Genomic DNA, 26,236 nt, shown 5'->3' with positions numbered 1-26,236 from the left:
ACGACCGTTCGCTTGTGCTGTTTTCCGATTCCACCTCAGAGTGACGCCTCCCACTCCCAGCTCTCAGAGGCGGCGTCAGCTGACCTGCCCGCCGCTGAGCTCACCGTGAAAGCATCTGAGACAAACTGCTCTGCTGGCCACACCGCTCAGAGGACAAGCAAGAGGAAGGCCGGGAACCTCTGCGGCGCCCCCAAGCGCCAGCGCATGGAGTCGGCCACACGGACCCAGTCCCTGCTGCGAGCCACGTAGTGCGTCCACGCCATCCCCACGCACTAGGCAGCTCTGGGGCCACCACCCAGAGGCTCCAGGGTGCGCCCACCCGGCTGGGTGAGAGGTGGGAGGGTGGGCCGAGCGAGGTGGTGCCTGCTGTCCTGCGTGAGGACTCTTCGGGTGGATGCACCCAGCTTGTTCTGTGGCCACAGCCCAGGGCAGCCGAGAAACAGCTGCTGTGCGCATCGTTATCAGCAAGCGCATCAAGGGAAGGACTCCCTGGTGGTCCAGTGACTAAGACTCCATGCTCCAAATTCAGGGCACCCGGGTTTGATCCTGAGTCAGGGAACTAGATCCCGCCTGCCGCAACTAAGAGCTCGCATGCCACAACCAAGATCCAGGGCAGTCAAAATTAGTTACTTTTTAAAAAAAGTGTGTCAGAGGGAACCAGTGACAAAACGCAACTGAGGGAGTCTGTCAAACAGAGGCCAGAGAAGTGACCCCCGGATGACCCAAAGTGGCCCAAGCGTGGACCAGCACGTCGCTGTGGGGCACAGACGTGGAGGTCCAGGAGGGAGCAGCCTCGGGCTGGGAGCTGTCAGGGGCCCTGACACCGCCCAAGGAGGCACCCAGCACGCTGAGCTCCAAGGAGGGCGAGCTGGCAATGGCTGTAAAGATTCCTTACTAACGACTATGACGTTTTCTTGGGGAATTCCACACCTGCGGCACTTTCTGCTACAGATTCAATCAGCAAGTGTTCACGGAGCCCTTAAGCTAGGCCAGCGCTGTTCTGAGCACAGGGACGGGGACAGCGCACCGAGCAGATAAAGAAGGGTCCGTCTCCGGAGGCTTGCTTTCCAGTGAACGTAGGGACAAGGACAAAACTGTCACACACACAAGCTTCCTTGTGGCAGGCAGAGATAGATCAGTTTGGATCAATACCGTACACCGTACGCCAGGATGAACTCCAACGTTTTACATGTAAAAGCAAAACGTGATGTATTAGTACCAGAATAAATTACAACTGAATTCCTTGTATCGTTAGAGTTGGAAGGGCCTTTCTAACTAGGACAAAACCCAAAAGTCAGAAATGACGTTAAATTTCACTACAAAGAATTTCAGTATGGCAAAAACACTATAAGCAAAATGAAAAACATAGTAACTGGAAAATTTTTTCAACTCTTATCAACAGACAACTCTTATCTGACAAAGCTTCAAGAAACCTACCAACAACCCAGCAGAAAAACGGGCAAAGAACAGGTACAGTTCACACAAAAAGAGAGGCAAACAAGCACTTCTCTCACACCACCTCATCCTTTAAGGCAGGCGAGCTTGTTGGCTCAAATGCCAAGATATGCCCACGATGCAATCTCCTCCAGGGCCTCCCTGGCATCGCCGTGATGGATCACCAAACCTCCTCTCTCCCACTCATCTGAGGGTCTCTCTGCTGCCCCTTCGGCTCTCACCAGGAAGTAAGAGTGAGTTTTTTGAATTGCTTGAATACAAAGTTACCACATGACCCAGCAGCTCCAACGGGAGGTATATAACCAAGAGAAATGAACACCTATGTCCAGGACTTCTCTAGCGGTCCAGCGGCTGGAATCTGCTTGCCAGTGCGCGCGGCAGGGGAACACAGGTTCGACCCCTGGTCCTGGAAGATCCCGTGCCTCGAAGCAACTAGGCCCGTGCTCCACAGCTTTGGAGCACAAAAGCCCTGGAGCCCAAACTCGGCAACAGGCAAAGCCCCTGCAATGAGAAGCTTGGGTGCTGCAACTAGAGAGGAGCCCTCGCAGCACCAGAGACCCAGCTCAGCCAAAAAAAGGACAGACACTTAGAAACTGTAATAGCAACTGAACACTGCCACTACAACCAAGAGCATAATCTCTCGTCTGGTACCTCTTTTAAACCTGCAGTAAGATACACAGAAAGGCTACCATCCACCACCACCAAACGGCTCCGGGATGTTTTCATTCAAATGAGAAGCGTCTTCAGCAACTCCTGCCCCCCCTTCTCCAGCCCCTGGCCACCACCTTCTATGTTCTGCCTCTTTGAATGACGTCCCTGAAGCCCATCCAAGCTGTAGCAGGTGTGAGAACTTCATGCCTTCCCAAAGCTGAGGAAGATTCCACTGAAGGTACACGGATTCTGTCTGTCCTCTCATGTGCTGACGGACTCCTGAATCGCCAACAGTGCTGCTGGGAACACTGGAGCACCAGCGCCTGCGTCGCGGCCTTCAGATCTCTGCGGTGTGCGCCCACCAGTGAGGCCACTGAACTGAACAGCGATTCTGTACTCAGCTTTCTGAGGACCTGCTATACTGCTTCCCAAGACCACCTGACCTGCTTCCTGAGAAACCTGCATGCAAGTCAAGAGGCAACAGTTAGAACTGGACATGGAACAGACTGGTTCCAAATCTGGAAAGGAGTACATCAAGGCTGCGTATTGCCATCCTGCTTATTTAACTTATATGCAGAGTACATCATGAGAAACGCTGGGCTGGAGGAAGCACAAGCTGGAATCAAGATTGCGGGGAGAAATATCAATCACCTCAGATATGCAGATGACATCACCCTTATGGGAGAAAGCGAAGGAGAACAAAAGAGCCTCTTGATGAAAGTGAAAGAAGAGAGTGAAAAAGTTGGCTTAAAACTCAATATTCAGAAAACTAAGATCACAGCATCTGGTCCCATGACTTCATGGCAAATAGCTGGGGAAACAATGGAAACATTGTTTTTATTTGGGGGGCTCCAATATCACTGCAGAAGTGAGTGCAGTCATGAAATTAAAACACGCTTGCTCCATGGAAGAAAAGCTATGACCAACCTAGACAGCATATTAAAAAGCAGAGACATTACCAACAAAAGTCCGTCTAGTCAAAGCTATGGTTTTTCCAGTAGTCACGTATGGATGTGAGAGTTGGACTATAAAATAAAGAAAACTGAGCACAGAAGAATTGATGCTTTTGAACTGCGGTGTTGAAGAAGACTCTTGAGAGTCCCTTGGACTGTAAGTAGATCCAACCAGTCAATCCTAGGGGAAATCAGTCCTGAATATTCATTGGAAGGACTGATGCAGAAGCTGAAACTCCAATACTTTGGTCACCTAATGTGAAGAACTGACTCACTGGAAAACACTGATGCTGGGAAAGACTGAAGGCAGGAGAAGACGATAGAGGATGAGATGGTTGGATGGCATCACCAACTCAATGGACACGAGTGTGAGTAAACTCCGGGAGTTGGTGATGGACGGGAGGCCTGGCGTGCTGCAGTCCACGGGGTCGCAAACAGTCGGACACGCCTGAGCGACTGAGCCGCACTGGAGCTGCTTCCCGCGGCAACTGCACCACCTTCCACTCCTCCCCTGATGCTGCTGCTGCTGCTGAGTCGCCTCAGTCGTGTCCGACTCTGTGTGACCTCATGGACAGCAGCCCGCCAGGCTCCCCCGTCCCTGGGATTCTCCAGGCAAGAATACTGCAGTGGGTTGCCATTTCCTTCTCCAATGCATGAAAGTGAAAAGCGAAAATGAAGTCACTCATTCGTGTCCGACTTTTAGCGACCCCATGGACTGCAACCCACCAGTGCACAGGGGTCTAATTTCTCCACATCCTCGCTGTCCCCTCCCTGCATAAGAGCCGGTCTCAGTGCGACTTTGAATTGTAGTTTCCCAATTTTTTTCCCCCAGCACTGGGTTTTATTGCCTCCCTGGGAGAAGAGAGGCCTCCTGGGGGCAGGGCTAGGTCAGGCGAGGGCTGGGCATGGGAAGCTTCTCAGCCTGTGTAGCTGGGCTCAGATTTGGAGCCGGAGCAGTGAGTAGAGGATCCCGGGGACGAAGCCTGGCCTGGGGGTCCCCAGGTCCAGGTGAAGAGATTCTGCCAGTGACAGACAAGCAGTCACTCGCCCTCCAGGCCCGTAAGTGTCCCTGGGACAGGATGGGAGGAGATGGGGGGAGACGGCAGGAGCCGGGAGTCTCAGGGAGAGAAGGTGGCCCGCGTGGGTCTGTGAGGGCCCGGAAGCAGGGGGACGCCACGTTTGCATCCTGCAGGGCTGGGATGGGAAGCAGAGCCTGGCCACCAGGGCCCCTTCTCTGGGCATCCCATGGGGCCACAAGGCTCAAGTGCATAGCCTGGGGCTCGGGGCTCAGAGGTCACTGCAACCATGTCTTAGGTCCTCACCATGGCCGGTGGCCTGGCTGCCCACAAACACGTTCCAACTGCCCATCTTTTCCTGGGTTTACTTGCCATTGGTGTATCTTCTTTGGAGAAATGTCTATTCAAGCCCTTTGCCAATGTTTGAATTGGGCGGTTGTTGCTGAGTTGTAAGAGTTCTTCACATGTTTTGAACATTAATCCTTGTCAGATATACAGTTTGCAAATACAGGTGAGCCTTGAGGAATGCAGGGGCTGGCGTGTCGACACTCCACAATGGAAAAATCCTCACACGGTTCTCAGGCAGCCCTCCCCCAAAGTACCCAGTGACCACCTTGTCTGCGCCTCCCCACCCCCACTCACACCTGAAATGGCCAAATAAACCCCGCGCTCTACAGCCAGAGTGTTCAGCTTCCACGGTTCCTCTAAAGCTGTGCTGCCTGCGGACGACGACCCGATGGCACGTCTGGCAAGCCACCCGTGGGGCCGGTGTCCCCAGCTCTCCGTTCTGCCTGCGCCATGCATCCCAGAGCCAACCCCCCACCTCCACAGTGCACTCGCCCTCAATCAGGACAGTGCAAATTCCTCGTTAGGAAATCTGTATCTGAGTAACCTTTCCAGGGCTTCCCCTACTGGCCAACAAGCAACTGGGAGATCTGGAAACCCTCACCATCATAACAGGAATGGAGTCCTTCACTCCTTATTGATATGAAGCAAGCCTCAGCACTCTTGCAGTGACAACGGCAGCTGCAAGACCAGATTGATTTAGTGACCCCAAAAGACCCTTCTGAAAGGAGAACCCAGCACTGAGAGCGTCTTGGGGTTCTAAGAGCCAGGGAGGAGTGCTCGAGGTGGCAAGAGCAGCAAGTGCAAACGTCCGGGGGCAGGAAGAGGCTCGGCGCCCGCAGAGAGGAGGCAGGATACGAGCCAGGGAGACGCCAGAGAGGTGGACAGAAGTCAGGTCTACAGGCCAGAAGCACGTGAACGGCATTCCACGTGCAATGGGAAGCAGTTTTGGTTTCTTTTTTTTTTTCTTGTAAGGAATGACACAATCTGGTTTATACTTTTAAAAGACGTCTCCAAGGGCCCTGGGGAGAACAGATAGAGGCACCTTGGCAGCTTGGACTATAGAGGTGGTCAAAAGTAACTAAGTGGACATATCAGAAAGGTGAGATTTTGTGGTACACAACTGGCTATTTTCAACATCATGTTGATTTTCTCTTACGTGTGACGACGTGCTACGTGTGTGCTAAGTCACTTCAGTCATGTCCAACTTTTTGTGACCCTAGGGACTGTAGCCCCTCCAGGCAAGAATACTGGAGGGGGCTGCCATCTCCTCCTCCAGGGGATCTTCCCACCCTCATCCCTTAATGTCTTCTTCGTTGGCAGGCAGGTTCCTTACCACTTAGTGCCACCTGGGAAGCCTGCAAATTATACAAATAACTCCGGAACCAAAGGCTCCAAAGTGGAGCTTGAGGGTCAGATAGAGTCTCCTGACACATTCTGCTTTGCCCACAAAGGTGATTTTTTTGTTGTGTTGATATTTAAAAATTAGGATTTCCACTTTCTCTTGGAAATGGCTGCCTCTGGCACACAGCAGTGGGCTGGTGACAACAGGCTGGAGCACAGGCTTTCTGGCTTATTTCTGTCCCTACTCCTAGCATCTTCTTTGCTCATTGATACAACCTACTGGAAACATACCTGAGTTTCTGACTCCTTTGGCACCAGTTAAGGATGCTTGGACTGCAAGGAGATCCAACCAGTCCATTCTGAAGGAGATCAACCCTGGGATTTCTTTGGAAGGAATGATGCTAAAGCTGAAACTCCAGTACTTTGGCCGCATCATGGGAAGAGTTGACTCATTGGAAAAGACTCTGATGCTGGGAGGGGTTGGGGGCAGGAGGAAAAGGGGATGACAGAGGATGAGATGGCTGGATGGCATCACCGACTCGATGGACGTGAGTTTGAGTGAACTCCAGGAGCTGGTGACAGGAAGGCTGGGTGTACTGTGATTCATGGGGTCGCAAAGAGTCAGACACGACTGAGCGACTGAACTGAACTGAACTGAAGGATGCTACAAGCCCCTGTTCACACAAAAGAATCTCGATTTGGACACTGAAATAGAGAGGCAGGTTCATTCATCCCAACTCACCTTAACTCAATTTCGGTCAATAAGGGGTTTTACATCACCAGTGAGAGGCTTTGAGACAATTATATTCTGATACTGCCTGCCAATGCAATAGACATAGAGACTTCCAGTCCCTGGATCGGGAAGATTGCCTGGAGAATCCCACGCACAGAGGAGCCTGGTGGGCTACAGTCCATGGGGTCCCAAAGAGTCAGACACGACTGAAGTTACTTAGCACACAGGCACAGTCAAACCAAAGGGAAAAAAGAAAGCACCTGCCCCGCCCACGTCAATACCGCACCGTCCTGCTCAGGCGGCCCCTAAGTACTGTCAGACCCGAAGTTCTTGGGGAACAGGGACCTGTCCATCACAGAGCCCTAGGCGACACAGCAGACGCTCCACAATGTGTAAATGGAACCCAGAGATGCTCAGCACTTGGGCGTCTATGACACACTCGGGAAGGAATAAATCTCAATTTGACGGTTTTCCATTCCGCCAGAAAAAGGCATCTGGAATTTGCGGGAGGTAGAAATGTTAATCCCTGATTGCAAAGATGATCTCCAGGGTGCTGAGTGTATGGGTGTGTGTACTATTTCACATCTGAACTGTTTCAGGCCTCTGAACCTTTGCCTCTCTACGTCTTTACACCTCGTTTTCTCCTCATCACCACCCCCACTCCTTTCACCACCAACACCCTCCACCCCGGGCCAGGATAAACATGGATACCTCTATCAGAACATCGATTAACATCCATTAATTTACCTTAAGCTTGCATCGCTTTGAAAGCTTCATAAAGTTTGGGAACTAGAAAAGTCAACGGTAAACGCACTCCCCGCCCCCGCACCCTCAATCAGTCATTTTCACAATTTCCTCTTCAGGGCCAGGGGCCTTCCGACCCCGTGAGCCCGCTGTAGGACCTTACTCGAGGCCTGCCGCTGCACGCCCCCACCCCACCCCGCCTCTTCTGCGAAAACAGGGTCAACAATGACCTCTGCCGGGATTTTCTCCCGCGGGGCTGCGGGAGAAAGGCACGGTGCTGAGCCACACACTCGGCATCCAGCTTGGCACCTTCCGGCGGCATGTTCACGGCCTGGGCGAGGGTGGGCCGGGCCGTGCGAGGCGGACCGGCGCTCAGGGACGATCCGGGGCGGGGGGAATACTGGGGGTGGGGCGGGCGCGCCTCACCCACCTGCAGACGGACGTTGAGCATCATGGAAGCCACGATGTACAGGTAGGGGAAGTTGATGCGCAAGCGCCAGGCCAGGTCGAAGAAGATGAGCAGCGTGCGGGTCAGCCCCTTGCAGAAGACCCCATAAGAGCGGGCGGCGGCCGAGCGCGATAGCCGGACAGCCAGGCCCGACAGAGCCGCCGCCATATAGACCGGCGCCCGCCGCCGCCGCCCGCCCGCCGCGCACCGACCGGCCGCTGGACCCGGGCCGCCGGGCGCGCCGAAGCCCGGCCGCCCGCCCTCTCGGCGCCGCGATGCCCCCGAGCCTCCGCCCCGGCCGCTGGCCCGCGCTGAGGGAGCGAAGGAGGCGGCGGCGAGGCCGGCGGGCGGGCGGGCGGGCGGGCCGCGGGGAGCCCCATAGCTTTTAAAATCCTGTCCATAACATTTATCATTATCTGAGTTAGCTGACCATTTTATAGGCTTCCCTGGCGGCTCAGTTGTTGAGCATCCGCTTGCAATGCAGGAGTCGGGGGGTTTGATCCCTGGGTCGTAGGGAAGATCCCTGGAGGAGGAATTGGCAACCCATGCCAGTATTCTTGCCTGAAGACTCCCATGGACAGTGGAGCCTCGCAGGCTCCATGGGATCGCAAAGAGTCGGACCCGACTGAGTGACCCCCCCGGCCCGCCCCCCCCCACAATTCTCTCTTTGTGATTTTGAACCAGGGAGACTGGCAGATGTGGGCTTGATCCTGGCACTGTGATGTCAGCCCCGAGTGAGGAGGGAACCTCACGGAGCCTCTCAAGAGCCTCGGTTTCCGCAAGGGCATCACCGGGGTGGTGGTGTGTCTCCTGGCCAGCACCAAGGGCCCTTGAGCACGAGGTAGCGAAGGTTCAGTGAGTCCCCACCTATAGGAGGTCCCCGTAGACCTCAGCCTTCATGCTTGGGCTGGTCCACCAAGGTTATGTGTCGTACCATGTACAGAGGATGAGGATCACACGGTTAGACAGCATCACGGACTCAGTGGACATGAGTTTGCGACCTCCGGGAGATGCTGAAGGACAGGGAAGCCTGGCGTGCTGCGGTCCACGGGGACGCCCAGAGTTGGACGAGACTGAGAGGCTGAAGAGCAGCCGCCAGCACCGAAGTGTCTGCAGGCTCCCCGCTGTCACGTCACCGGGGTCCTCCTCCCGCCGCGAGCTCGGGTGTGGAGGCGGTGGCCGCGGGGCCGAGCGGTGCCCCCGCCTTCTTGCCCGCGGCGTGCGTCTTCTGGTGCCGGATGAGCGCGGAGGAGAAGCTGAAGGCCTTGCCGCAGCCACCGCACTCGTAAGGCTTCTCTCCGGTGTGCACGATGTGGTGCTGGACCAGGTAGGCGCGGTTGCTGAAGGCCTTGCCGCACTCGGGGCAGGCGTAGGGCCGCTCGCCCGTGTGCGTCCGCCGGTGCAGCGTCAGCGACGAGCCGTGGCTGAAGGCGCGGCCGCAGTCGCCGCAGCGGAAGGGCTTCTCGCCCGTGTGCACCTTCTGGTGCTCGAGCAGGGAGGACACGTGGCCGAAGGCGGCGCCGCACTCTGGGCACTTGTAGGGCCGCGCGCCCGTGTGTGCCAGGTGGTGCTGCACCAGGTGCGAGCGGTTGCTGAAGGCGCGGCCGCAGGCGCCGCACGCGTAGGGCCGCTCGCCGGTGTGCGTGCGCCGGTGGCGGCTCAGGTGCGACACCTGCGTGAAGGCCTTGCCGCACTGCGCGCAGGCGAAGGGCTTCTCGCCCGTGTGGATGCGCCGGTGCTCGGTGAGCGAGGCGCTCTGGCTGAAGCGCGCGCCGCACTCGGCGCAGGCGAAGGGCTTCTCGCCCGTGTGCACGCCGCGGTGCTGCGCCAGGTGCGCGGCCTGCGTGAAGGCCTTGGCGCACCGGCCGCACGTGTAGGGCCGCTGGGCCGTGTGCGTGCGCTGGTGGCGGAGCAGCGCCGAGGAGAAGCGGAAGGCCTTGTCGCAGCGCGCGCAGGCGAAGGGCTTCTCGCCCGTGTGGATGCGCTGGTGCTCCCGCAGCGACGAGCGGCTGCGGAAGGCCTTGGCGCACTGGCCGCAGGCAAAGGGCCGCTCGCCCGTGTGCACGCGCCGGTGCTGCGCCAGGTGCGTGGGGCGCGCAAAGGCCTTGCCGCAGTCGGCGCAGCGGTGGGGCCGCTCGCCCGTGTGCACGCGCCCATGCGCCGCCAGATAGGAGCCCTGGCTGAAGGCCTTGCCGCACTCGGCGCAGGCGTAGGGCCGCTCGCCCGTGTGCACGCGCCGGTGCTGCGCCAGGTGCGCGCTCTGGCTGAAGGCGCGGCCACAGTCCGCGCAGGGGAAAGGCTTCTCCCCGGTGTGCGTCCTCTGGTGCAGCGTGAAGGCCGAGCAGTAGCTGAAGGCCTTGCCGCAGTCCGCACACTTCCACGGCTTGCTGGGGCCACCGCCCCCTCGCTCCGCCACCTCCGGCTCCGTGCTGGCGGCTGCCTTCTTCAGGGTCCTGCGCTTTCTTGGAGCACCGCGCCTCCGGGGCTGGTGGTCGGCCTGGGGAGTCAGGGGGCTGCAGGGGGTCTCGGGGATTCCGGCGGCGAGCTCATCCTGCTCGGGCACCCCGTCCCCAGTGGGGTCTTCCATGCGGGCCTCCTGCTTCAAACAGGTTTCCGCCTTCTCTGGCCCGCCCTCGGACCCGCCCTCGGGTTTGGGGGTTTCTCCCAACTTGGAGCTCTGGGGAGCGGCGCCCTCCAGGAGTGCTTCCATCCCGGCTTTCCGAGCTGCTGCCTCGATTTCACATCTTTGTTATGGGAAAAGTAGGGGAGGAGAAGCGGGAGAGAGAAAGAAGGAAGGAAAGAAAGAAAACAACTGAGAACCAAACTGGTCTGTCACCTGTCTCAGGCTGGGAAAGGGTCTGTGCGGGGGCTGTCTACCGGCTGCCTGGGTCAGACCGGTGTCCCGGGGCCACCCTGTGCGTCTGTTCAACAGGACATTGAACAGGATCCCGGGACTCAACTCTCCGATGCCAGGAGCACCCCCATACCCACCAGGTGCAGCAACCAAAAGTGTCTCTAAACCCTGCTGCTAGGGATTCAACTGCGTCCACGCAAGATGTATACTGAAGCCCTCACTCCTTGTGTGTGCAAACATGCTCACGTGTGTACGGTGGTCAGTATCTGCCACTGGGGGCAGCCCCCTGCGAGGGAGCGGGCGAGTGGGGGGCCATGCTGGAGGTGATGGCATCACCCTCTGAACACACCCTTCCCTGAAAGACCGTGGATCCAGACGGTCGTGTGTCTGCCCCCTGGGCCTGAGCCTCCCTGGAAACTGTCTTCCATGAAACTGGTTCCTGGTGCCAAAAACGCTGGGGCCTGCTGCTTTAAGCTCTTGCCATGTATTAGCTCTTTATTCCACAGTGAGGCTCCTGGAAGTGGCGATGCCAGGGCTCCAGAGCTTTTCCCCCTTCCTCTCCCTCCTCCACTTAAAGCCACCAATGGCTCCATGAAAGCCTCACTCCTCTCCATGGCCCGCACAGCAGCTGCCCACCTTCAGCCTCTACCCCACCCTCCCCTGCTCTGAGCTTGCCCTTCTCCCTGTTCCACAGACAACTCCGGGCATGCTCCTGCCACAGGGCCTTTTCACTGGCTGTTCCTGCCTGGAAGGCTCTTCCCCCAGAGCAGGCCTCACTGAGGAAGTGATGGCGTGGGCATTCTGGGCTGTGAGCACCGCCAAGTACAAAGGGCCTAAGGTGGGACCACAACCAGGGCGTCAGAGGACAAGGAAAGGGGCTGGGCGCGGGGCGAGGGCTGGAGAAGCGTGACCCGGGCAGAGAGCAGGGAGACTTGGTACGACGCGGTGAGGGCAGGTGACGCAGGGTCTTTGTGCAGGGTGAGAGCTCTGCCGCGGGACCCAGGCTGGGCCGGTCCCAGTGTGGGGTCACCCCTCCGGCAGCCCCCAGGCTTGAGCAGGGCCTGGCTGGGTCCCCAGAGCAGGCAGTGGTACCCACCTCCTGGGTTTGGGAGCGCCGGGTCCCGTCCACATCTCTCGGGCTGTGGCGCGTGTCCCGGCTGCACGCGCCTCCCGCGTGGGTCCAGCTGATGTCTGTGCAAGAAAGCAGCAGGGATGTGAAGGCAGATGCCTGGGCAGACACCAGACATAGGGTGTCCCCTCTGTGTGGGTGTGGGGACGGTAGGTGGAGTCAGGGCGGGGTGGACCTGGGCTAGGCAGGTACACAAACAGGCAGTCACATCACCCACAGACGCACGGGAGTGGCAGGCAACCGTACTGGGGGAGGGGGGCGGCTAACAGCATCCCTCCCTCGGCACTCGGAAGCCCTTATACTCCCCTGTGCTGTGGGCGACGAGCAGGCTGGCCATCTCACACACGTGCACAACTCCTGCGGTCACGCTTGCCCACGCACACACACGGTAAGTCACACGTGGCAGCTGCCCAACAGGCAGGCCTGGCCTGGGACACCACCCGCAGTGGCACACCCATCACACGCAGTCACGTGGTGGGCAGAGCTTCCCACGGGCCCAGAGTCACAGGTGCACAGGGTCTCCCCCACGCGCACACAAACACAACTCCACGCTCCCGAGGTCTCTCATGAACACCCCAGGCACGGCCCTCCACACGCAGGCACGCACGGGCACACACAGGCCATCTGGCTCCAGGCTGGCAGACACACCTGCGGAGCCTTCCCACACAGGTGCAGACCCAGGAACCGTGGGATTACGTACCTCACACCTACCCAGGACACATTCCACACACGCTCCAAGTCACACAAAGACAGGCGTCCCCAAGTGCTCGGATTTTCGGGCAAAGCCCGCGAGGGTCAGGCACGTGCCGACCGATGGTGACCCCTGGGGACGGACTCACGAAGTCACACGCACAGGTGCACGGGCACAAAGTTCTGGCGTGACAGGCGGGCTCACACGCACGGTGACACACGTCTGCACCGAGACAAACTTCTCGAGTGGCACGCGGGGCGGGTGAGGACGTACCGGGGACACACGGACACACAGAGGGGCGCGCGCACAACACCCGCGCGTGCGCACACCGCACCCCGGCGCCCTCGCCTCGGGACCAGCTTCGAAGGCCTCGGCGGCTCCCGCCAAACGTGGCGGGTTCGAGTCAGTTTCTCCACCGTCTCTGGCCCTACCTGGTCCACGCGGACCCCCTGCGGCCCCTCGTCCCGCGGTGGCGCGGACATGCAGGCCTCACGAAGCAAGGCAGCAGCCGCCACAGTCGGGCCCAAGCGCCGGGCCGACCCGCTCTGTGCACGCGCGCCGGGAGAGCTGCGGCCCGTTTGGGGCTCCCAAGAACTACAACTCCCAGAAGGCGCCGCGCTGCGCCCACACAGCGACTGAGGCCCCCCCGTGCTGGCGTCACCGAAACTACAACTCCCAGAAGGCCCAGCGTCGGCACGTTGTGGAAAGAAGACTCTCAGCGTCTCCAGGAGCCCGAGGAGGGCGGGGCCGGCAAATGGGGGCGGGACTCCGCTTCCTCAAAAGACAGGATCAGAGAGGCTCAGTCAGTCATCCCAGGTCACACAGCACTGTGGTTTGCATGCCACAGTTCACCATTAAGCAGTGGAAGTCATTTGTCTCAGACGATTGCTGTAGGTCCAGCTGAGAACAGAGAAAGTGAAAAACTCACTGACGTTGGCAAATGATTATAGCAGAGGACTCGAAATCGGAGTCATTATTGGCCTGCCATTACTGTAAAGTGCTTCTCCATAGAATCAGACTCTAAATTATTGTCTTCATAGGGTGAGCCTTCGTAAATCATTCACTTGGCTATTAGAGAAATGGGCACAAGCTCATTTTTAGATAGTTGGGAAGGCAGAGAAACCTGTGAACATACAGTCATGTATGCCATGATAAATGTATGTCGCCGGAATCACAAAGCCCTGTGAGGCACCATATACTTTATGTTCTCCCAAGGCTGCCCGTTAAACCGTAACACCTGCTTTTATTATTAAACTGAAGTATAGTCGCTGTACAATATTATATGTTTGAGGTATACAGCATAGCGATTCACGATTTTCACTCCATTCATAATTGGTATAAAATATTAGCTATATTTTGTATTTAGCACAATATGTGCTTGTAGCTTATTTTATACACAGTAATTTGTGTTTCTTAAGCCCATACTCCTATTTTACACCTTCCACCTTCCCTGTCTCTGCTGGACATGCTGTCTTTACCCTTCAATTTTTTATTCCGTATGTAGACCTCCACAGGCATTGTGGGTTTCCCCTGTCCTTCTGGAACCTTCCAGCTCCGTATGGTAAGAATATGCCCAGTGCCCCTCCCAGCCTGGGCCTCAAGGAGCAGAACCTCTCTCCAGCCTACAGACCTGGGAGCATGAGATTAAAGGATTGTTCTCTTAAGCCACCAAGTCTTTTTTTTTTTTTTTTCTAGTTTAATTTTACATTTGAAGATTTAAAAAACACCTCTTACACATTCCATAAACCATACAGGTTTATGGGAGAGAGCTCAGAAGACAAGCATTTTTTTCTAATCGCCAAAAAGCTCCCCCCACCCCCCACCCCCGCCATTTAAAAAAAAGTTGGAATTAATCCGATACAAGAAAAGACCTTTCTCTTCAAGTACATGGTGTGGAAGTATCACGAAGAAAAACATTTTCTTATGCTCATTATTCCATGCTTGTCAGAGAAATCAGCCTATGAGCAGACAGTGGGGCAGGCCACGAAGGGAGGGCAGCCTCTCCGCCACCATGGACGCTTGCAGGGGGCGCGTGTGAAGGGCTGGGGCAGCTGGGGCTGACTCGGTTGGCCCAGACATCTGGGGCCTGGCTCTTCTCCACGTAGTGGCTGTTGGGACTGGTCCGACACCTCCATGTGGCCCGCTTGGGCCTCCTCACAACATGCTGGACTCAGAACAGTAGCGCTTCTTATATGGTGTGCTTTAGGGCTTCAGTACGAATTGCATAAACCAGGAGCAGGCCGCTGATGTGAACAGCTGACTCACTGGAAAAGACCCTGATGCTGGGAAAGATTGAGGGCAGGAGAAGGGGGCGACGGGTCGAGACGGTTGGATGGCATCACCAACTTGATGGACACGAGTCTGAGCAAATCTGGGAGATGGTGAAGGACAGGGAAGCCTGTCGTGCTGCAGTTCATGGGGTCACAAAGGGTCAGACACAACTGAGAGGCTGAACAACAACAAAGCCCGAGTGGAGGGGTGACTCGTTATACACAGCAGTTTATGGGCAGTAAACTGACTGAGACAGAGGCAGGGCCCAGAGACGAGGCCAAAGGGGTCGGCCAGGGTGCTGCTGGCCTGAAGGACTCTCCCCGAGGGGCCTCCCTGCAGGGCCAGTGGCTAAGGCTCTGCACAGCCACTGCAAGGGGCACGGATTCCAACCTGGTGGTGGGACTGAGATCCCGCAAGCTGTGCAGAATGGCGGGGGGAGAAAGCAGTTGACCACATCTACAGAATAACTTCACAGAAGCATCTGAGTCTGATCCAGTTGCTGGGTGCCAGAGCCTGGCCAAGGTGAACGTAACCATCACAGGAATTCTCCCAGGGAAAGTGGGTGGGGAGTGTGCAGAAAACTGAAGGAGAAAGAGAGATGAGATCAAAGTCAGCCCTCAGGATAGTTAGAAAAGTCATCAATAAGCTTAAAAAAAAAAAAAAAGGAAATCAGCCAAACGTAAGCCAGGGTGAATACAGTTTGTTCTCAAGCCCCTGCGGAGACACTACCTAGACACACCCACACGCGTTTCTCAAACGAGGAGGGCGCTGTGGCTCCACAGAAAGAACACGAAATCCGCTCAAGCTAAACCATTTTCTTTTCCCCCCAGATTTAGGAAGGATAGAAGGAGATTTCCGTGGAAGGCTCTGAGGTCAAGGGCTAGGGGAGGAGAGGCAAAGTCACTCTAAGCTGGATTGGGGTCCTCTGCCCCTTAGGCCAAGAGATGCGATGTTAGCAACCCCCACCCCCCCCCCACCCCCCTCCGGGAATAATCCTTGCAAAGGGGGCTCCTGGAAGAGCAAGGAATACACTTGAAATGGGCACGTTTTCCCGAACGCAGATTTGTAAGAAAAGGGATACAATCTTCAAAACTCACCACGTTCCTGTCCCCGCTCCTCCCCAGGGCCTGGTCCAAGCGTGTGGGGGGGGGGAGGAGATAAAGGTTGTCATGACGACGGGGGACTGGCACTGACGCGATGTCTCTAACCCTCGCAGCGCGGGGTTGACTGGGTGATGATGAAGCTGCCGCGGCGCCTGGTGGTTTGGAGTCCACGCACTTGCCTTGGGTGGGACCCGGCTTCAAATCCTGCTTCCACTACCTCCTAGCTGAACGTCCTGGGGCAAGTTATTTAACCTCCCTGTGCCTAGTATCACAGACGGTGACTGCAGCCATGAAATTAAAAGACGCTTGCTCCTTGGGAGGCAGAAAGTGAAGAGGAACTAAAAAGCCTCTTGATGAAAGTGAAAGAGGAGAGTGAAAAAGTTGGCTTAAAGCTCAACATTCAGAAAACCAAGATCATGGCATCTGGTCCCATCAGTTCATGGGAAATAGCTGGGGAACCAGTGTCAGACTTTATTTTGGGGGGCTCCAAAATCACTGCAGATGGTGACTGCAGCCATGAAATTAAAAGATGCTTACTCCTTGGAAGGAAAGTTATGACCAACATAGATAGCATATTCAAAAGCAGAGATTACTTTACCAACAAAGGTCCATCTCGTCAAGGCTATGGTTTTTCCAGTGGTCATGTATAGATGTGAGTGTTGGACTGTGAAGAAAGCTGAGCACCGAAGAATTGATGCTTTTGAACTGTGGTGTTGGAGAAGACTCGAGAGTCCCTTGGACTGCAAAGAGATCCAACCAGTCCATTTTAAAGGAGATCAGTCCTGGGTGTTCTTTGGAAGGACTGATGCTAAAGCTGCAACTCCAGTACTTTGGCCACCTCATGCGAAGAGTTGACTCATTGGAAAAGACTCTGATGCTGGGAGGGATTGGAGGCAGGAGGAGAAGGGGACGACAGAGGACGAGAGGCTGGATGGTATCACTGACTCGATGATGCCGGAATTTGAGCAAGTTCTGGGAGTTGGTGATGGACAGGGAAGCTTGGAATGCTGCAGTCCGTGGGGTCACAAAGAGTTGGACACGACTGAGCGACTGAACTGAGCTGAACTGTGCCTTGTTTGTGAAATGGGCAAATTAGCTTGTGGAGAGGAGCAAAGGAATTAAATTTGTGACGTCTTTGGGAGAAAAAGTCGGATGTCTTAAGTACTTACTCCTCCTAAGGTATTAGCATAACAGAAAAGCGACAGTGTTAATTTACCAGGTTATCAAGGTCTAGTCCCTAAGTCTGACTCTTTGTGACCCCATACGTGGACTGTAGCCCGCCAGGCTCCTCTGTCCAGGGGATTCTCTAGGCAAGGATACTGGAGTGGGTTGCCATTTCCTCCTCCAAGGGATCTTCCCGACCCAGGGGTCGCACCTGCCAGTCTTGCCTGTCATGCATTGGCAGGCATATTCTTTAGCATTCATAATTATAGAAAATACAGAATAGAAACTGGGGTTTCTTCATCCCAAACCTTTCCTAGGCTTTTTCATTTTAAAACTTTTTATTTTGCATCAGGGTATAGCTGTTTAACAAAACCACGCTGTGATCGTTTCAGGTGAACATGCTGTTGTACAGCAGAAATTAACCCAACGTTGTAAAGCAATTGTACTTCAACAAAACTCTTTTAAACAGCGGAAGGGCCAGTGCAGCTGGGGCGCCAGTGGGGTCAAAGGTCTGGGGGCTCATGTTGTGGAGAGAGGGGCTCGTCAAGGTCTAGGAGGTGACCTGAGGACCAGCGGCTGAGGCTCTTTGCAGGACGAGATCGCTGGGGGCAGGTCAGGCCCTCCGAAGGTCAAGGAGATTCCCTTCACCCTGCAACCATGCCGCTTACTTAGTAATGGGCCGTGTGTGTGTGTTGGGCACCGCACAAGTTCTCAGGCCTGGGAGTCAGACTGAACCGTCTCCCCACCCCCCGAATTTCCTACTCCAAGGGGATTTTCACAGGCCACTTGCTTCTTTACAGCAATTACTGACAACCCAGCCTCACGAAGATCTTCTGTCAGAGAAAGGAATGTAGAGAGAGCGAATGTTCAAAATGTGATCTGCTGGAACTGGTAGCTCCTGGGGTGTCAGACAGATGTTGAATATTGCTGTGTGTCTCTCAGATTTAAAATATCCGGGTGAAAAATGATAAAGATAATCCTATTGGCAAAGCAGAGATAGAGACACAGGCATAGAGAATGGATGCCAAGGGGGGAAGGCGGGGTGGGATGAACTGGGAGCTTGGAATTGATGTACACACACCATATGTATAAACCCGGTAACTAATGAGGGCCTACTGTGCAGCACAGAACTCTGCTTACTGCGCTGCGGTGATCTAATGGGAAAGCAGTCCGAAAGCGAGAGGATGCACCTATGTGTCTGTGTGTGGCCGAGTCACTTTGCTGTGTCGCAGAAATGACTACAACCCCGTAAAGCAACTGTGCTCCAATAAAAATTAATTACAAAATAAAATGAAGTAGCCAGGTGCCTTGGCGCACAGTTTGGGAACCACTGGTGTATTCCCCTCCCCAACGTGTATTCTCGGCATGTAAAGAGATTGTATGGAGAAGGGAATGGCAACCCACTCTAGTATTCTTGTCTGGGAAATCCCATGGAGAGAGGAGCCTGGAGGGTACAGTCCATGGTGTTGTGAAGAGTCGGACACAAATGAAGTGGCTTAGCAAGCATGCAAAGAGATTATATGGTGTATAAGGCTTGGTAATGGTGCTTTTTATCCTTTAACAACACATAGCAAGAACTATTTTTTCTTCTCATTAAGACTTATTTTTCTGCAATGTATTTAAATGGCTGCCAGTTTTGGGGCCAGGTCTTTCTAAAAATGTTGACTTTATTCGCTGTTACTGTATTTAACACCCACATAGGTTCATTCAGTACCACCATCACCACCACAGTCAAGATACAGAAGGTTTCCACTACTCTCAAGCCCTCCTCTGTCTCCGGCTTTTATAATCGCTTCCTGCCTCGTCCCCCAGCCCCTGTCAACAACCAATCTGGTTGCCGTCTCTATAATTTCGCCTTTCCCGGGCTTATCAGACAAGTGGATCAGAGACATCTTAATTTAAGAGGATGGAAGGTCCTGGTTGCCATGGTAACCTGCAGCAGGAAGTGCCACTCAATCAGAGAAAGGAGTTCAGAAATCAGGAGAAAGAATATACACAGCGATTTATTTTTTGGGGTGTGTGTGGGGGGTGGTAGTTAGATCAGTCCCCTCTCCTGCAGCTCACGCCATGCTACGTCGCTTCAGGCATGTCCGACTCTCTGCGACCTTATGGACTGTAGCGCACCAGGCTCCTCTGTCCATGGGATTCTCCAGGCAAGAATACCGGAGAGGGTTTCCACGTCCTTCTCCAGGGGATCTTCCCGACCCAGGGATCGAACCTGCATCTCTTGCGTCTCCTGCGTGGCCAGGCAGGTTCTTTACCACGAGCGCCACCTGCGAAGCCCTCAGGTCAGGGATTCCTAAGCCTCGTCTGTAGCTGGGGTGAGTTTCGAGGTGAAATTCCCTGTAGGCCTCTCCTCACTGAGTCCCGGGGTGGCCGCTGCTGCCCGAGCCTCACAGAACAAGCCCTCTTTGCGTTAGACGTAATCTCCACGCACAGGCGTCTCGTGGTTTTCCACGGTCCGCTATCAATACAGCGCTTGCCGTGGGCGCTCGCCACCCACCTCCGCAAGGACTGAATCGGGTGCTGCTGCAGCTGCTGACCTTCAGCACCCCCCGAAAGGAGTGCAGGGTGAGGAGCAGAAACGAGGCGCTCTGCGCCCCGGGAAAAACTGGCCGGACAGGCCTTCAGATAGCTAGGTACACTCAGGAGCTGAGTTTACGAGCCCAGTTCTTGTATCTCCTCATACCTAGGGAAGCACTAAACTCCTTCGTGGTGATGACTGCTTCTCGTAGCTAGCGGAAAGCCTCACCAGACTAGCAGAGGCGTTCTGGGAAGGCGTCTGCTTGCTCGCCTGTATTCCTCCTCCACCAAAACCACACCTATGCTGACCTTCCCCCACCTCTGAGCAGTTTCTCAGGGCTACCTGAGGTGCTGTCTCCTGGGTTGCAGTCCTCATTTTAACCCAAATAAAAATTAACTCGAGACTTTCATGTTGTGCTTTTTTTTTTTTTTAACTGGACAATACTCAGTGACAAAAGTATCTCACTTATTTTCTGTTTCGATTTAAGGGAATGCCTCTGAGTTCATGAAGGCTGGGACGGTGGCTTGGACGGCAAAGAATCCTGCAATGCAGGAGACCCGGGTTCAGTCCCTGGGTGGGAAGATCCCCTGGAGGAGGAAATGGCAGCCCACTCCATTATCCTGGCCTGGAGAATTCCATGGACAGAGGGGCCTGGCTACAGTCCAGGGGGTCGCAAAGAGCAACGAACTCACTGAGTTCATAAAGTACCTCTACGACCACTAGATGGCGCCCTTGAATCGTGAAAAAGTTTTTTCATAAAAAACAATTTTTTTCTCCCTGTTGGGAAACCACGCCTGTAGACAAGTACACAGGCCAACATTTTACAATGCAGTAAAATTCAACAGTAATCACAGACAACCATACCCCTTCTTAGTAAAACCATAACTTTTGTTATTCCCAAAGATTTTTTCTTCTTGTTTCCTCTCCTCACCACCCTCTGGCCCCCCTCTAGACAGGAGTGTTGATACAGTACTGGTGTCTGACAGTATCATTTTCTTTTGGCTGTGGTTGGACTTTACATATGTTCATTCATGTGCTACATGGTCTTGGAAATCATGTTCAAAGGGACTTCCCATGTGCTGCTTCCCAGTGGTAAAGAACCCACCTGCCAGTACCGGAGACGTAAGAGACACGGGTTCCATCCCCAGGTCGGGAAGAGCCCCTGGAGGAGGGCACAGCAACCCGCTCCAGTGTTCCTGCCTGGAGAATCCCATGGACAGAGGAGCCTGGTGGACCACAGTCCACGGGGTCACAAGGAGGCAGATGTGACTGAAGGGATTTAGCACACATTCATGCATCTTGTTTAACACATTTGAGAGACTGAACTATGTCATTGCGTGTAGGTGTCATTTTTAAAAGTATGTATGTATGTATTTGGCTGCACAGGAGTGTTAGTTGTGGCACGCAGGATCTTAAGTTGTGGCACGTGGGATCTAGGTCCTTGACTGGGGATCGAACCGGCGCCCCCTGCACTGGGAACTCAGTCTTAGCCACTGGATCACCAGGGAAGTTCTCATATGGTCATTTTAATAGATTCTTTTTTTTTGTAATTTAGGTCCATTTTGTTTACAGTGAAATTTTATCTCCAGAATGTTATATTTTTCTTTTTTTGCGGGTGTTAAGTTTTCCCTATATTTTGATGTTGATGGGCATTCGTGTGGTTTCTGGTTTGACGCTGCTAGAGATTCTTACACATGTCTGGGTGCTCAATGCATCGCCATCAAATACACATGCAAGAGTGGAACCGCGTTGTCATACACTTGTGTGTGTTCAACTTCAGTAGATTCTGCCAGATTTGTTGTGACGGCCTCAGCGGCAGTGGATGAGTATTCCCATGTATCTTCCATTGGAAAGCTTGGCAGTCGGCTCTGTTTGCTGCCGGCCGTATATGAGGGTTTGCAGTCCTATCTCATTATGTTTTTCTTTTGCATTGTCCTGATTGCTAACCAGTTGGTGGATTCTTTTTCATCTATTGAATGGCAGTTCAATATTCTTCTTTCTGATGGGCTAGTTGAAGTTTCTTGCCCAATGTTTTCTTCTGAAATTTTTTCCTCTTCTTTCGGCTTTATAGAAGTTGTTTCCATGTTTAAGACTTGAACATATGTTCACAGACACGTGTTGCAGGTAATCTCCCACATTATAGCCTGACATTTCATTCCTTCCATCGTGTGTGTGTGTGATTAACAGAGTGCTCAGTTTCAATGTAGTCAAAACAATTGCTCTGGTTTAGCAGTCTAAACAGACCTCCAAGCAATGTGTCTCCTTACTATCTTCTATGAGTTTTATTGATTTTGAATTTACTTTTCCTTCTTACTTTTTGTCTTTTACCTTTTAAATTTTCTTGGCATATAGTTGATTTACTATGCTGTGTTAGTTTAGATTTTCTTTACATATAGAGGGAACATAATTTTAAGGATTATTTGGGCTTGAGAAAATTTCACAGTCTCTCCTAATAGTGGAGAATCGGTCTAAGGCCATTTATTGAAATGCCTTTACTTTCTTCACTTCCCTGCAATGCTGTTTTTCCCTATAAATTAAATAAACATTTGCGTGTTGGCTCAGTTCTTTGCTATCTTTGCTAGCTCATCGGCCAGATTTCCTTAATTTTAGTTTAATTGACATTTTAATTTTAATTGAAGTTTTCATTTAATTAACAGTTTAATTTTAAGTTTTAATTTAATTGAAATTAAAATGTTTATTTTAATTGACACTTTAATTTTAATTTAATTTCTGTAGCTTCGAGATAAGCATTGCTTTCCACTAGAGCAGGTCCTTTATCTTCCAACATAACTATTAGATTTGGCTTGTCTAGCTTCACACACACGCACACCCTCTTGGGATTTTCAGTGGGATGACACAAAGTATAGACTAATATGACTGCAGCCATGAAATTAACAGATGCTTGCTCCTTGGAAGAAAAGCTATGACAAACCTTGTTTTTTTTCAGTCTCTCGGTCGTGTCCAACTCTTTGGGACCCCAAGGACTGCAGCACACCAGGCCTCCCTGTCCATCACCAACTCCCGGAGCTTGCTCAGACTCATGTCTGTTGGGTAAAGGATGCCATCCAACCATCTCATCCTCTGTCGTCCCCTTCTCCTCCCACCTTCAATCTTTCCCAGCATCGGAGTCTCTTCCAATGAGTCAGCTCTTTGCATCAGGTGGCCCAAGTATTGAAGTTTCAGTTTCAGCATCAGTCCTTCCAATGAACACTCAGGACTCATTTCCTTTAGGATGGACTGGTTGGATCTTCTGGCAGTCCGGGGGACTCTCAAGAGTCTTCAACACCACAATTCATAAGAATCAATTTTTGAGCACTCAGCCTTCTTTATGGTCCAACTCTCACATCCATCCATGACCACTGGAAAAACCATAGCTTTGACTAGACGGGTCTTTGTCTAGTGACGTCTCTGCTTTTTAATATGCTGTTTAGGTTGGTCATAGCTTTCCTTCCAAGGAGTAAGCGTCTTTTAATTTTGTGGCTGCAGTCACCATCTGCAGTGATTTTGGAGCCCAAGAAAATAAAGTCTGTCTCTGTTTCCATTTCCCCTCATCTATTATATTAAGCAACATTTAGCAATGCAGGAGCACAGGAACAGTGATCTGAGCCGCGGTTCCAAGGAACCCCTAGGGCTGGTGCCTTCAAAGAGTCAAGCCGTGTTTATAGGAAGCTGTCAGTGTCTGAACGACTCACCAAGCTGACCGCACTCTCCCACCCACCCGGGGTTTCAGAAGGAGCACAGACATCCAGAACAGCGTGGGCAAGGCTCTCTTTGGCCTGCTCGGGCTGTCCCGGCGCCCACGAGCCCAGACCGTCTCCCGCTGCCCGCTCCTCTGGACCTGCGTGGTCACCCTCCTCGGGGACAGCCTCGTCCTATGCTGGTCGGCTACCATCCTCATCCACACGCCCGTGTACTTCTTCCTCAGCAACCTGTGCTTCCTGGACACGTGTGCCTCCGCGTCCAGAGTGCCCCGGGTCTGGCCAGGCGCTGGGTGGCCGTCCCTGTCACCTCTCCAGGACAGCGCTTGGCCAGGTGGCCGAGGGGCTGTGCCTGGGGCTTGTGGCGTGTCTCCCGCTGGCCGCCATGGCTGGTGACTGCGCTGTGGCCGTGGGTGTCGCCCTGTTGGCTGGGACCTCATGGACCACAGCCTTCCTATGGACCGTGGTCCCCGTGACGACCCCACCCTTGGCATCATTGTGTGGCTTCTCATGTGAGCGCCCAGCCCTGCCCAAGCCTGCCTGCTCTGACCGACGAGCCGCCCGTGCTGGGCGCCGGTGCCCGACCCTGCGGGCTCCTTATGCCTGTCGTGGCCTCCTCTGGGATGATCCCTGTGCCCATGCTGCAGACGCGGGTGTTCCGCACGGGTGGGTCACACCTAGCGGTGGTGGCCCTGCTCCCCAGCACGGCCATCTCCATGGACGTGATGCCCCAAGCCAAGACCATCCACGACCAAGGCCAGGTCATCTCCATGGCCCGTGGCGTCCTCATCCCCACCGTGAGGCCCTCATCTGCAGCCTGTGCAACAAGGACCTGAAGGGGCCTTCAGGATAGTCTGGGGAAAGGCTTGACCCCTGAGATGCGGCGTCGAACGGAGGAGAAATAAATTGATACAATGGATTGCTTAGTCTAGGCAGTGGACTCTGTCTTGCAATAATTCTATGGATGGTGTGTTACACACACACACACATAGACATACACACAAGCTCAAACACACCAAACTTATTTTTTAAAAGCAATCATATACTATTTCCTCAGAGGAAGTGAAGCAGGAGGCAATTGTTGTTTAGTCCTTAAGTCATTTCCGACTCTACGACCCCATGGACTGTAGCCCGCCAGGCTCCTCTGTCCGTGGGATTCTCCAGGCAGGAACACCGGAGTGGGTTGCCAAGCCCTCCTCCCCAACCCATGGGCCTCCTGCACTGGCAGGCGGATTGTTTCCCACTGAGTTACCAGGGACCCCAGGACCCAGTTAAGCAGTACAAAGGCTAGAGCCTAGGTTCCGTGTGTGTGTGTGTGTGTGTGTGTGTGTGTGTGTGTGTGTGGATGAGAAAGGGACTGTCCCAGAAATTCTGAGTGGCTGGAGGGAGGAGGGGTGAACAAGTGGTCTCATCCCGTGCTGACCTACTCCCACAGCTAGTTTCGGGGCCCAGCCGCCTGCCCCCAGCAAGACTGATCCCAGCCTCATCAGCTGCCTCAGCGCCTCCCTCCAGAAGCTGAAAATGACGTGTGTATTTCAGAGGCACTGGGGTTGCCGCCCTCATGGTCCCTGCCCGCTTGTACAGCCTGGACACTGTCTCTGTCAAGAACAGTGTGGGAAGGGCAGGGATAAATCAGGAATGTGGGATTAACATACGCACACCACTATATATGAGACAGATGACCAGCAAAGACCAACTATAGAGCACAGGGCCCTCTACCAACATTCTGTGACAACCTATAGGAGAAAAGAGCCTGAAAACGAACGAAAGCATGTGTATGAAAGACTGAGTCACCTTGCTGTACACCTGAAACTACCACAGCAGTTTAAATCAACCCTATGCCAATCAATTTTTTTTAAAAAAAGGAAGTGTGAAAGATTTGGATGTGACCTACTTACAAACTAGTCTATTAAATGGATGCTGGAAAACAAACATGAGGCGGGACTTCTCGGGTGTCCAGGGGCGGCTGAGACTCCATGCTTCCAATGCTGGGGCGGCGGTTCGGTCCCCGGTCTGGGGAACAGAGATCCCACGTGCTGTGCGGCAGGGCCTCCCCGTCAAAAGACGTTAGGTTCTGAGTCAGAGACAAAGGACTTTGTTAGTCACGGCTGAAGCAGACCCGAACGCTTCGTGTTTGTTTGCCTCGGTTATCCACGCCCTGAGTGTCAGAGAGACGGCCACAGAGAGCTCATTAGGGAAAACTGCGCATTCGGTGGGTTGCGAAACAGGAGAGGAACACGGAGCTGCAAGGATCCGCTGCTTTTCTGGGCAACGGAAGGTTTGCTCCGTGTGCAGCAGACGTTCTTCTGCTTCTGTCAGCTTTCTCCTCGCACACACATCCCTGAGAAGTGACCCGGGGAGGGAGAGGTCAGCTAGCTGTCTGGCCTACCCAGGAAGAATGTGCACCAACAGTCAGGACCTAGCAGAGATTTTCCCAGCATCGCCCCCTTCCTCTCTGGTACTCGCTCTTGTGGCTCCATTTGGTAAAAGTGGAAATTTGACAGCGACTAGCCCTGAGACCCATGACCCAAGACTGGCCCTAAGTACTGGGTACCAGCAAGACGGGGAGCAGCACCCCTGATGTGACCCCCCAGCAGCAACAGCACGGCTGCGCAATGCGAGGAAAAGGCGGGGCGGCCAGTCGCCCACTGACTGTGGTCCCCTTCTAGCCTGACCTGGCTGACTCGTCCCCTAGGCCAGAGGTGTCACTCCCCCCATTTTGTAAAGGGCTGTGAAATTCATAATCATAGCTGGCATATTTAACTGCTGATGTGTCTCTAACTCACCACGTTATTGGTTTCTTTGTCCATAAGTTATAAACTCTGTAGTAAAGATTAACACATCACACCCGTAACGCAGGCAAACATTTCTCTGGTCAAATCTCTTCCCGTTATCTGCCCAGCCCCGCCATCGACTAAAATCTGTCCCTGGTGCAGAAACGACATTGAGATTGTGCATTCCATGACAGCTAAGGGAGGTGGGCGATGCTAACCAACTTGTGCCAAGGTGACCTTGAAACATATTTATGGAATACACTGAAGTCAAGACCCATTGTTTTTATAAAAAAGAGAAAAGGTCTCAACTGGGGACATGCTGCGACTTCAGCCACGTGT

At 53.8% G+C, this 26,236-nt stretch overlaps 1 protein-coding gene across 1 annotated transcript; it reads right to left on the bottom strand.

The window, feature by feature from the left end:
• Window positions 1-8,136: 8,136 nt before the first annotated feature.
• ZNF835 (zinc finger protein 835) lies at window positions 8,137-11,869 on the bottom strand. The gene is made up of 2 exons (XM_040251770.1): window positions 11,640-11,869; window positions 8,137-10,433 (listed from the first exon to the last, which is right to left on the bottom strand). The coding sequence occupies exons 1-2, from the start codon at window positions 11,672-11,674 to the stop codon at window positions 8,822-8,824; spliced, it is 1,647 nt and encodes a 548-aa protein (XP_040107704.1). The 5' UTR covers window positions 11,675-11,869; the 3' UTR covers window positions 8,137-8,821.
• Between the last annotated feature and the right edge of the window lie 14,367 nt (window positions 11,870-26,236).

This window comes from Oryx dammah, unplaced genomic scaffold (genome assembly GCF_014754425.2).
Source record: "Oryx dammah isolate SB20612 unplaced genomic scaffold, SCBI_Odam_1.1 HiC_scaffold_13, whole genome shotgun sequence".
In the NCBI taxonomy this organism is placed as follows: domain Eukaryota; kingdom Metazoa; phylum Chordata; class Mammalia; order Artiodactyla; family Bovidae; genus Oryx; species Oryx dammah.
Note: the sequence above shows the minus strand (reverse complement) of the source record. Positions and strands in the feature narration are given on the sequence as shown.

Coding starts and splice junctions, on each gene's coding strand:
- ZNF835 (XM_040251770.1), bottom strand. CDS start 11,674: ATGTGGACGGGACCCGGCGCTCCCAAACCCAGGAG. Junction 10,434..11,639: donor GGCGCTCCCAAACCCAGGAG/GTGGGTACCACT, acceptor CCCATAACAAAG/ATGTGAAATCGAGGCAGCAG.